The sequence below is a fragment of the Sciurus carolinensis genome, chromosome 5 (assembly GCF_902686445.1).
Source record: "Sciurus carolinensis chromosome 5, mSciCar1.2, whole genome shotgun sequence".
NCBI lineage: Eukaryota > Metazoa > Chordata > Mammalia > Rodentia > Sciuridae > Sciurus > Sciurus carolinensis.
The window spans coordinates 170,510,413-170,523,081 of NC_062217.1; the positions used below are offsets into that span (position 1 = coordinate 170,510,413).

Sequence of the window (12,669 nt, forward strand, 5' to 3'; positions counted from 1 at the left end):
AGCAGGAACTTCAAGGTCTTTTTTTTTTTTTTTTTTTTTTAATAGAGTGAATAAACCTGCTTCATACACTGCAAATTTTATCCTTAATACCAGGCTTGTCAGCCATGGGAGGTGGACATATCTGCTCCCCCACGCCCCAAACACAGCTTCGCACTGAAAACCACACAGGTTGAATAAAGACACTCAGTGGGCACAGGCAGCCAGAGTGCTTTATTTGATTTCCTTCCTGCCAGGCACAGGAAGCTCTCGCAGAGTCCAGGAGCCAGCACCTGGCTGGTTCCAAGCTGGCCTTCACGGAGGGCAGTGACATGCACAGAGGCCTGCTGCTGGCCTGGGCAGCCCCGCGTTCCATCCAGGTGCTTCCATTCAGGAATGAGGGAGGAGCTCACGGTGGCAGCCTCCCCAGAGCCACTGCCCGATGCTGGGCTCCATCCCAGAGGCAGCAGGTCGCCCTCCCCTGTGGGCAGGCCATGTGGGGCCAGGGCCGCAGCTGACTCAGCAGGAGCCTTGGGGCTGCAGTGCCTTCCAGATGCCAGCAGCCAGCGCTTGAGGGGTGGGGCTCTCGGCCGTGCAGCTCACGGGCAGGCCCTGGGCAGCCAGGGCGCGGGCCGTGGTGGGACCGATGGCTGCGAACTGCGAGGAGGAAAGAGAGGAAGCCTGAGCCAGCCTTCGGCACCCCGCCTGGGAGGTCGGGCAAACGGCTGCACTGCCTCTCCGAGCCGGCTTCACAGCCCGGAGACACGGAGAACCACGGACTCGTGCCCTTCGAGGTACACGCGTTGAATGCGTGAGACAGTAAATGTCAGGGTTCGTGGATTTCATCTCAGTAAGATGTTACAAGACATTAAGAGAAAGAAAAACTGCTTGAGGCTGGGGGCAGCAAGCACAAACGCCATCCTAGCCGAAGAGCTGGTAGCGGGACAGTTGCCAACGGTTTGGTTGCAGAGAGCGCCCCTTTCCACCTGAGCCCTTTCCTCTGTGGGTTCCTCAGCAGTCGCAGGACAGCACCCACACTGGCCCGGGAAGCCCCCCTGCTTGGGCTCCTCCTCCATTGCCAGCCACTGATCAGGGGGCCGGGCGTGTCCGCTCGGTGCAGCCCGTCAGCAGCCTGTGGCTCCAGCCCAGCTCTGCACTGCTGGCCTGCGACCGCTGGGTGAGAGGGCAGGTGGGAACGAGGCAACGTACTCGCTTTGATTCGTTTCTTGGTGGTGGTTGTGAATGGCTCACTTGCGGCCCTGGTGTGACGCCTTTGTGGCATTTACACACCTGTGTACCATCTTCCCAAGTCACTGTAAGTAGTGAATTCAGGGCAAAAGTTACCCACTTGACTTTTTTGTGCAGAGCTGTATACAAACAGTGGGTCCCACAAAGATTCCTCAGGAATGAGGAAGGACACCTTGCAAATCTAGGGCAGAGCTGAGGCAGAAAGACCAAGCCACCAACCCACAGGTCTCAGTGCCTGTGAGCCAATGCTAAGTCCTAGTGGTGAAGGACGAGTCCACAGATGCAGGCTTCGTGGCTCCTGAACCACCCGGAACTGCTGACAGTGTCATGCCGCTTAGTTCTCCTCCCTGGCAATGGCCGTGCTGATGGCCCAGTGGCATCTCAACTACTTGTGTGTGGTACAGAACCTGCCAGGGAACTGCAGCTGCTGAGAACTGGAGGAGGTCTGGAGGGGCCGAGAAATGGGCTGTGCCAAGTTAAGACAGGCGCCCTCACCAGCCCCAGCTGCTGCGTGGATGGTGCTAATAGTAGCCTATTCTAAACAGCTTGAGTTTCACTTGAGACTTTAAGGGTTCATTTGTGCTTTTAAACAGGTTTGTTTAGAAACAGGCTAGAGTATAATGATGTCAATGTCAGGCACACACCTCTAATCCCAGTGACTCAGGAGGCTGAAGCGAGAGGATCACGAGTTCAAACCCAGCCTCAGCAACTTAGCAAGGCCCTGAGCAACTCAGTGAGACCCTGTCTCTAATAAAATGTAAAAAAGGGCTGGGTTCTAATCCTTGGTACCAAAAAAAAAAGGGGGAGGTGATTTTTTAAAAAATAGGTAACTTTTTGAAGATGGCTAGCTGGAAAAAAGGAAGAGGAGGATGCCAAGACCCGCACCAAGCTCAGCACCAAGCTCAGGACTTCACTCAAACTCTCATTAACCTGAGATGAGTACTAGGCGGGGAAGAACATCCACACGTCTACAGCGACCACAGAGAACCACCCCATGTCACAAGTGAGGAAACAGGCCCAGAGTTCCAGACAGAAAGTGGTCTTCCCTTCCTGACTCCACAGCGCCCCTGACGGCGTCTGCTGGGCCTGTCCAGGGTGCTGCGACTCGATACGGAAACCGACAATAATCAGTGAAGATCCAAAAGCGAAACACAGCCAGGCCTGGTGGCACACACCTCTGACCCCAGCAACGGGGAGGCCGGGCAGGAGGCAGCAAGTTCAAGGCCAGTCTTAGCAGCTTAGCCAGACCCTGTCTCAAAATAAAAATATAAAAAAGGACTGGGCTGTATCTTAGTGGTGAAGCACCCTGTATTCCACCCCTAGTAGCAAAGAAGAAAAAACAGTGACAAAAACTCCCCAAATACCAATCTGAAAAAGTCCAAAGCCCATAGAAAACCATACCTTAATTTGATCAAGGCTGGCACCAGACAACTCTTGAATGTGTTTGAGACTGTACGTCAGGCCGGAGGGACTGAAGAATGTGATGCTGGCTGGGACGCCCTGGGGGAAGAGCAAACAAGACCATCCCTTGCCCAGGAGGCCAAGCAGAGAGGATGCCGAGACCGACTCCAGCAGCACTGACACCCCGAGCCACAGGCATCCCGCACCTTCACGGCGGGAGGAGCTCATGGTTGTGCTGGGACTCTCTGTCCGGCAGAGGCAGAATTCTGCTAAGGACCTGTTCAAAGAGCAGGCTGGGATCAGACAGGTTGGTGAACAGGGCCCCTTGGTGGCTCTGCTGGTCCCCAGGGCTGGATCTGGCCAGAGAACATGGGCACCACAGAGCCCACATGCCCAGCAGCCTGGATAATGCCCCTAGCTCCTGTGGTCAAATGGCGCCAAGTCAGGCTGGCTCCCTGTCACCTTGTCCTCCCCTTTTGGTGGAGCAGAGGGCCTGCATGGCTTCTGCATTTGGTTTGTCCTGTCAGGACCCCCAGAATCAAGCAAGGCATTGGGAAGCCTGTCGGGGAGAGCAGGAGGTGTCTTCTGAATACGAACGGTAAAGACACCAACTCAGCTGGAGCTGCCCACTCTCCTGCCCCAGGCCTCCCGAAGTCAGTGCAGACTCCACAGTGGCTCCTCCCAGCATGGGCTCAGCCTCTGCCGCATGGAAATCAATGGCAACATCAAGGCCACTGTGCACCTCAGGCTTGTATACCCCTTGGATGCTACATGAAGGGGTTTGCACAAGTATCTCCTTATTAATCCTTACACAAATTTACTAGATAATTCCTATCACAGACATAAAAATGGAGCCCCAGAAAGGCCACTTCCTTAAAGCCACTCAGCTGGGTACAGTGCAACCATGTGGACAACCAGCAGCTACAAGTTCATGCCCCTCAGCCTGTGCTCACCACTGGGGGGCTGTCCTGCCAGGGATCTCCCTGGAAACGCCACATACCTTCTTAGAATAGTAGCTGTCCAGGTTCACTTGGATTCCGGGGTGTGGAATTGTCTGATAGACAGTTATGCTTTCCATTGGAATTCCTGGGCACAATCAAAACAAGGAAACAGACGTCACTGCACCAGGAACATGATGGAACGTCTGCCACCCAGTATGCAGCTGGTGGGGACCTCCCAATGCAACAGAATCCTACTGGAGCAAACTGCTCAGAATCTGAGAGGCAGAGGTGAGAGCACGAGGACCAGCTAGTCCTCTGCAGCCTGCTGAACACCGAGGAGCAGCCCCCATGATGGAGGAGGATGAGCAAGGATAAAGGGCCCAGACTACAGCCTTTATTTGTACCCATGTTTGTGCAAGTTTGATGACATAGGACTGTCCCTGGCCACTCCATGAATTCCAGATAGGATACTTATGCCAGGAAACATGCCCAAGGACAGCTCCTGGGAGAGGCTGCGAGTCAGGAGCCCCAGCTGCATCCCAGCCCTGCCTCTCCACGGCCATGTGCACCTCAGCCTCAGGGCATCATCCCCAGGGACATGGTCAATGTGCTTTAGTCACCTTTGTCCTTCAGCATTTTTGGCAGGATTTCTCTTTTGAGGTTTCCACAGGGAAAGAGAAGAGGCAACACCGATGACTCTCCTGTGAACACAAAACCAGACTTTAAAGACTCAGGTGCAGGGCTGTGCACGGGCCTGCGGAGGCAGCTCCTGGGAGGCAGCTCCAGGGATCCAAGCCCGGCTCTGCTCTGGATCTCAGTTCTGGCACCTGTAAATGGGAAGGGCAACTGCTACCTTGCTGACCCTGAAAACCACTGTATGAGGATAATGAGAGCTATGTGGTGAAGGTGCTTAGAAAACCAATGGCCACAGGAAAAGGAGCTGCTGTCCCACATGCTTCCAGCTCCTGCTGGTCCTGAAGTGGCTCCTGGGCTGCAGGTGTTATTTAGAAAGCAAGTTTGCAACTTACCTCAGTCAGAAGGATAAGGATCAGGCCTCGTGTTGGCACTGGGATGAAGATTTTCCACCTCTCAAGAAGGCCCTGGATGGGCCAGGGCTCACACTCAGGAGTCAGCAGGGAACTGACAGCCAGGGTGGCCCTGCAGCCACCTCCAAAAATGACAGGCTTCCTTCCCACTCTCTCCCAGCTATGCCAGCAGCCACAAGACCACATGCCCAAAGGGCCAAGAGACAAGTTGCTCAGGAGGACCCTGCCTCTTACCATGCTCCTCTACCCCATCTCCATTCTGCAAAGACTGAAGGGCGTTTGGGCTCTAAACTCTTTGCAGAAATGGTGATGACAGCAGGAAATCTGAATGCCAACCTGAAACAATACCATTCAACAAGACTGACGGGCTACAGATGCCAGAATCTTCCCCAACTATGAAAAAAAAAAAAAGCATTTTAGTAGAACCAACTATTTCCCCGCCACATCTGTCCACCAGATGCAAGAAATTTTAATGGGTGTTGGTCATGCAGAGACATTGCGTTTTTCTACATCCTCAGGCTCTCCCTGAACACATGTTCTTTGATGAATGGAGCGAAAGATGCCCCATCCAGCAGTATCTCCCTGAAGCAGCAGCTAAGCAACTAGAACGTGTTTGCTGCTCCAGGTCAGTATGTATAACAGCTATCTACTGCTGGATATTTTCTTCATATAAAATACTCTACAAATATCAGTTCCACCACAAAAGAATCAGGAAATTGTTAGGTATTCATAACAGATGCCGAGTTCTTTTCCAGAGTGAAGAAATGCTTCACACACAGATGTCATGTTCAGGAGCTGTTCTCCTAACCTGGGTCCAGGCATTCCCCCCATCTACATATGCTGGGGTGGCAGGTGCAGGATGCTGGGGGCCATAGCTGTCCCTGGAGCAGCTGTGGGAATGCAGTAGCAAAACCAGGTATCCAATTTTTCAGCAAGCCCAGCCCCAAAGGCATGCAAGAGACCTTCAGGAGTCAAGAATCTCCTCTCTGCCACATTTCCTCCCAGGGTCCCGTGGAGAAGTGAGCTGCTCATTCTTATCCTCTGTTCCTACATGGGCGGGAAGTTCAGGACTGGGTCCCTCCATGGCACTCAGGAGGCTGGGCTGCAGGGATCCCTGAGGGCAGTGCTTGTCTTTCTCACACCACACACACTGTCTGGCCTGTGCCTGGCCTGCAGGCACTCAGGGCTCACGTAGGTTCAATCAGCTCAGCTGGCTTCGCTGGAAAGGCATGGCCCTATTGATGTGACAGAGACCTGAGTATGTCCGGAGGAACTCTTTGCTGTGGAGGGGCCACCTGCTGCAGCTGTATCTCCTGAGAGAGCTCCCCTTAGGAGTCAAACACCATCCATTCTTTTTTGGGATAAGCTGAAGGCCTAAACAGGACCAAGGTCAGTAAGCTGCCGATTTCCAATCTAAAGAGGTCAACACGACACGAACACCAACACAGAAATGGTGAATGGGGCAGCCCACAGTCTGCCCTCCCTTCCTCTCACGAGAAGGAGGCCTGGCCTTCTGGGCTGTCAGGGCTGAGGAGCAACAGTGCTGCAAGTCCTTGGAGAGAGTTACGCAGCCAGGAGGAAGCTTCGTCAACAGTCACTAAGCCGGTAAAGAAAAGGAGCCTGGTTTTTAAAAACGTCTCACTGGAGGAAATGTGCATGTCTGTAAAACTGTGACCCTCTCCAGGTCTCCATCAGAGTGCCATCACTGGGATACAGAGGTCAACTGAGGGCATGGAAGAAGGGCCCAGCAAGCCTGCCTGGCTGCAAGGACTTCCCAAGTCCAGGAGGACAGTCCACATGAACTGCAGTGCAATCTGCTTTTTAATTTGTTTGTTTACTTATTTACTTATTTATTTATTTTGCACCAGGGATTAAACCCAGGGGCACTCAACCACTGAGTCACATCCCTAGCCCTTTTTTATATTTTATTTAGAGAGAGGGTCTTGCTGAGTTGCTGAGGCTGCTTTTGAATTTGTGATCCTCCTGCCTCAGCCTCCTGAGCTGCTGGGATTATAGGTGTGCACCACCACACCTGGCCACTTTTGTTTTTATTTTGAGACAGGGTCTCGCTAAGTTGCTTAGGGTCTCACAAAGTTGCTGAGGCTGACTTTGGCCTTGGCAATCCTCCTGACTCAGCCTCCCAAGCTGCTGGGATTACAGGTGTACCCCACTGTGCCTGACTGCAATCTGCTTTTGACTCTCCCTCTTCTCTCTTTTTCAAGTTATAACTGTCCTCTACACTTTACCATTTAACTTGTAATTGCTTTTCCATTAGAAGAGAGGTCCTAGGAGAGGAGGATCTTCCACGCATTAGATTAAATAAATTAACAGTTTCACGTGCTTACAATAGTACCTGTCTCATAGTAAATCATAGTTAAAATAAATAAGCAGTAACTAAGAATTAGACTGTTCACCATAGCATTGGAAGTAGATTTTTAGCTTTTGAAATTGGGCTTTAAAGTTGGGAGAGAAAATCATTAATGCTTTGATAAAACCAAGGTGAAGATTCTCATTAGCAGTCAACTTGGATTTTATTTGGATATTCTAATTGTAAGTGGAAGACATGCTGGTGACAAATTAGAGGATGTTAACAAAGGCTCTGCAAAGAGTGCAGACCAGTACCACCCATGACAAGGACAGAATACGTTAACATCTCCCCTACCAGGCTGTGCCATATCTGCCTTTATATTGCATCTGTCTCTTCTGCTGCCTTAATCTTTGAGTCAAATTCTACTGAATGTAGACACAGTGATCATTTGAGAAATGTTTCACTCAAAACTTCAACATGGGGTTAACTTGACCTGGACTTGCCTAGACTCTCTCTTCTCCTCATTTCAGGCTAACAACACCTACCAGCCACCATTTCTGGAAATATCGGACCATGAAAGGAGTGACAAGAGGTGGCACCCAAGCTGCCAGAAGATCTCCTCCTAGTCCCCTTCATTAGCCTCTCCTCTCCTGGAATGGAGGAGTGGATCCTCTTCTCCATTCTTTGGCCACTGAATAAGCCCTCCTCTCTATCACTCATCTCTCAGTTTTTCCATGACGAGCTTCCAAACCTGGGTTCAGTAACAAAGATATTAGACAAACTGAGGTGTTACTCACAAATGCCAGTGTGTGCCCAGCCAGGCAGCCAGGCCGCAGGACTTTGCAAGTCCAGGAGAACATCTCACACAAACTACAGTACAACCTGCCTTTGACTCTCTCTTCTTTACTTGACCTTCTTTTGGACATCCCTGTGATACTGTGGAGTAACAGAAAATACATACATTTGGCCTTCATTCCTGGTTCCTGGCACACAGCTTTTGAAACACTTGGAACTTCCTGAGTGTTAGGTGTGGGAAGAGCATCTTCCATTAGCCAAAGCGAGCCCTTTTCAACCTTACTTTATGCTAATGAGGTGGCTCTTGGTGGTTCTAGTTTCAGAATAGGTGCTAGTGACCAAAGGAGCCAACCATGTGATCAGAGGACTGGCATTTTCAGCCCCACACCCTGACTTCCAGGGAAGAGAAAGGGGCCAGGGACGGATTTAAACACCAATGGTCTGTGACTGACAATGAAGCCTACACAGTGGGACCTTTATAAATTCCCCAACTATGGGTCTGGAGAGCCTCTGGGCCAGGGAACGTGTCTACATGCAGAAGGGTGACATCTCCCAACCTTGCAGGAAGAAGCACCTGTGCTTGAGGCCCTCTGGTCCTCGCCCTACGCTCCCCTTACTCTGGCTCTCCGCCTGTATGCTGACATCCTTCGTAACAGACCAGGTAACAGGAAGTTATCCCTGAGTTCTGTGAGTCACTCTAGCAAGTTACTGAGCCCAAGTGGACAGAGTGTGGATACCTGGGCACCAACACTTGTACCTGAAGTAGGGGACAGTCTTGCAAGACTGAGCCCCTAAGTGTGGGGTCTGCACTAGCTTTGGGCAGTTAGTGTAAGTACTGGATTAAATTGTGGAGTGCCCAGCTCATATCTGGAGAGTCGGGGAACTGGTGGTTGGCATGAGGAAAACCCCTCATAGCTGGTGTCAGAAGTAGTTTGTGGGTAGGAAGAAGTCCCAGTAGAGCAGCAGCCAAACTGCTCACACCTGTTCTTATCAGTTAATAAACCCTGCCTCCCAAAGCTCTGAAAAGGCAGGAGTAAAGTCAGGCCCCGCCCCAGCCCCTGTTCTCTGCAGAGGGTATGGTTCCTCTGTAAATGTCTGCTATCCATGTCGAACTGACTTGGTCTCCTGTGATACGGCAGGGGTGAGGGTGGGGAAAGAGGGTCAGTCAATGCATCAGTGCCCCACAGTTCTGCCCAGGCCAGTGAACACACAATGCAGGTCTTGGGAGAGCACAGGAGGACGTGGTTGGAACTCACTCTATTAAGGAGGGTAATCAGAAAAGGCCTGGGGAGACTCTTCCAAGCTGCAGGCCCCTTGAGGCTACTCTGCTGGCACCGGGGTCACTGAACCCTCCCTTGGGTGGAGTCCCATCACTCTGACCGCATGGATGAAGGTGCTTGGCCAGCACTCCTGGATGGCAGGTGGGTGCAGAGTAGTGCTGCCAAGTGTGCTGAGGGTGCAGGCCACGGAGAGCAGTGGCCCTGCAGTGCAGCCTGAACCCCCAACTCTGCCACCTCAAAGCTCATGGCGTTGGACAAGACCTGTGTTCCCCCAGAGCTTCTATGGCAGCACAGTGAAGAGAACCTCTGGCAACAGTGGAACATCCTGTGCTGTCCAGCGCGGGCTGCTAGCCACGAGGGCCGCTGAGTCTGTGAAACCCCCTCTGTGGGACTGGAGAACTAGACTTTTAGTTTCATTTAATTTGAATGGGTTAAAATTTAAATTTACGTAGCTGCTCATGGCTAGTGGCTACTGTCCTGGACGACACAGCTTTTTGTGGAGATGATTCTGACTTCGCCAGGTGGTGGTAAAGACGGAGACAAGGCAGGCCAGGGGCCTAAGTTCCTTGGGTACAACAGGCACTCAGTAAGTGACTGTTCACATACAGCATACAGGGTGCTGGCAAAGGCAAGAGCAGAGTCTTCATTTCTGTGGTGCTGGGGATGGAAACAATGCTCGTGCACTGGACAAGTACTCTACCACTAAGCCACATCCCTAGCCCTGAAGTTATTTCTAAAAGAAAACTAATGTTCAATTGATATGCACAATTTTATCATTATGTTTCAGTTAGAATTAATTTTAATAAAAAGTATATTTGGGGCTGGGGTTGTAACTCAGTGGTAGAGTGCTTGCCTAGCACATGTGAGGCACTGGGTTCAATCCTGAGCACCACATAAAAATAAATAAATAAAGTTATTGTGTCTAGCCACAACTAAAAAAAATTTAAAAAAATAAATAAAAATTAAATTTATAAAATAAATAATTTATTTAAAATAAATAAAAGTAAATTTGGGGGAAAAAAAGAGGGAGAGAATTGGGGACTTGGGAAGAAACTGCTGGGCCCAGCAGTCCCCTGTGGTTCCCAGAATGCCCACTGCCCCTCGTCTGCCCGGGGCTTACCTGAGTCCTGCAGAGCCCCAGTTACAGTGCAGTGCAGGAGGCAGCGCTTTCTCCAGGACCAGCTCCCAGGGCTGCACAGAGACCTACAAGCTAGAGAACCTCCAGGCAACCGTAATGGCTTATATCAGGTTTACCCCAGGACTTCCATACAAGTTTGAAAACTAGATGCCAGCACCACCTTAGAAGGCGTATTCCTTAACATACACACTACGGCCTAAAAACAAAACCATTCAGCACAGTTTCAGAAGCCATAAAAAACCTGCTGAAGGTGTCACCTCTCCCTACCTGCCCTGATAATGCTACTCAAAGGGCAAAGAAGATGCCTTCTCCCTAGGGAGCTTTCGAGTACCTCGGCTGCCAGTGCTCTGCCCAGCCTCTCCTCCCAGCTCTGTAGACACCCAAGCAACCACCAACCAAGCCTGGGTGAGAACCAGGCCCCAGGCTTGCGCCTTCTCTGCTGTTGCCCTCCTATAACTGTAGTTCACTAGTTCTGATGAGACAACTGCTTGCCAAGTCGAAAATACCTAGTCCGAATGGATGGCGTCTGCCAGCCCCAGATCTTGAGGAGCAAGGCCCTGGTTTCCTCTTCAGTGACATGAGGCAAGAGGATTCTAAACTCCTGTGGTTATGTGGCCTACTGTGAGACCTGAGTCTGCAGCTGGAGTAGACGCAGGGGAAGAGAGGAAGGGAGATGTGACCCAGAGGAAGGATTTCCCTACGTGTGCGCGTTCAATCTTCCCATCCCTACACTCCGAAAGTCCTTGCCCAGTCGTTCTTCAGAGGCCTAAAGTTAAGGTTTAATCCTCATATAGATGCAAATATCCCTAGAAACATTCTAAATCCAGGTCCACCCACTGCTGCCAAAAAAGTGAGCTTACTAAGCCAGTCAGCTCTTTACCTGGGAGCAAGTTTTAGTGGGAGGGAATTCAGAGAAGGAAGCAGTTCCTCAGAGGAAGGAAAGGACAAGATTGAGAAGGGAAGAGTCTCCATCCATACCAGCAGCCTCTGCTGTTTTAAGAACAGTTTCAAATGGCCTCTCTGCTTGTTCCTGTTGCCAGACATTGTATTCTGTGTTATGTTCAAAATTTCCCCAGTCCTTGGGTACAGAAGAGGTGAACTAAATCCCAAGTGAGTACAGCCAGACTCATACAACAGGTTCTGGTTGTGAGTGGTTTACAAGCTGACTGTTAATCAGCATTACCACTGAGAACACAGCAGTGACGGTTGTGAGATCAACAAGCAATACAAATGGTCTACATTTGAGGTGTCTTTTTCTACTTACTGGAACAAATATATTCAGCCAGCTTTTCTGCATTTCCACAGTTTTCTCCTTCTACATCCAGGCCAATTTTATTGACTGGAAAACAACAAAGAAATGTCATTTCTTTAATTGGTTATCGAAGTCCTTTTGTTCCTGTGTTGTTTTTTTAATCAGAAAATATACAAATGTGCACTTCTTCTCAGTCAAGGTAGGAAGATCACAGGTGTCCACTGCCCCTCACCCCTGACAAGAAGTTTTGGGGAAGGACTTAACTCACTTCTCTGAAACCCACTTGCCCATCTATAAGAGGGGAAATGTTAACCCTATGTGACTGTCTCAAAGATCATGTAAGATAATGAAAGCAAACTGCTGGCCTCCTGGGAGGAGTTCAACAAAGGCCATTTTCTTATCAGTCAGTCAGGAGATGGTGAGCATGTGAGAGCCACTGCTTTTTGCAGAAATCTCATTAAAGTGCCTTCATTTGTTACCAGACAAGTGCCATCCAGAAAGGGACTGTGGGCTGACATACCCAGATAGAGACGCCAGGGAAGACAAGCAGGGGTTCACAGCGACCTGCCAACAGACACCCACACACTATGAATGCAAGTCATTTAGGGTGAGGGGTGTCCTGTTTTTGAGGCTCCTATTCACGACCTGAGTAAGGTGCAGAAGACCAAGGCTGCCCCGCACTTTTCCAGACAGCGAACAGGTGGCTACTCTGCAGAGGATGACTGCTGCTGCCTATGCTCCAGAATGTGGGACTTCCAGGGGAGAAGAGGTATGGGCATTCCACGTAGGAGCACAAAAAGGCTACCCGTTAACAAATGATAGCTTCAGCGCAAACGCCATTGGCTTTTGATGTATGTGCTGAGTCAAAGAGAAAAAAATCTCATGCATGTATAAACTATTCAGGTTGCAGTGCGAATGCAGGCCCAGTCTCCCTCCTGTTAAGAGTCTGGAAGGGCTAAGTGCATGACGGAACCCTAAAAAAACCCAGGAACTGAATGGAAACATGAGACTTTCCCCTGAGGTTCTAACTTAACACAGCAGATCTGTTCCCTTGCTGTCACAGTGCCCATAAGGAGTGCCAGGCAATAATGAAGGTTCTTTTACTGAAAGATGCAAAGGAAGACGGTTGTTGTCCTGGACATTGAACTTGGGGCCTTGTACATACTAGTCAATCACTCTACCACTGAGTTACATCCTCATCACTTAATAAAAAATTTGAGACAGGGCCCCACTAAGTTGCCAGACTGACCTTTAACCTGGGATCCTCCTGTCTTGGCCTCCCAG

At 50.4% G+C, this 12,669-nt stretch overlaps 1 protein-coding gene across 10 annotated transcripts in view; it reads right to left on the minus strand.

Moving 5' to 3' along the window:
* Uros (uroporphyrinogen III synthase) overlaps nucleotides 1-12,669 on the minus strand; it is a 28,894-nt gene continuing 16,225 nt past the window's right edge. For 8 of the 10 annotated variants that reach the window (XM_047553427.1, XM_047553425.1, XM_047553422.1 and 5 more), the window contains 5 exons: nucleotides 11,398-11,472; nucleotides 4,187-4,267; nucleotides 3,626-3,711; nucleotides 2,626-2,724; nucleotides 1-633 (listed from right to left, as the gene is read on the minus strand). In XM_047553427.1, the coding sequence (XP_047409383.1) occupies nucleotides 496-633; nucleotides 2,626-2,724; nucleotides 3,626-3,711; nucleotides 4,187-4,267; nucleotides 11,398-11,472 (479 nt within the window). In that variant the 3' untranslated portion in view covers nucleotides 1-495. The other 2 variants (XM_047553428.1, XM_047553429.1) reach the window with 2 other exon arrangements.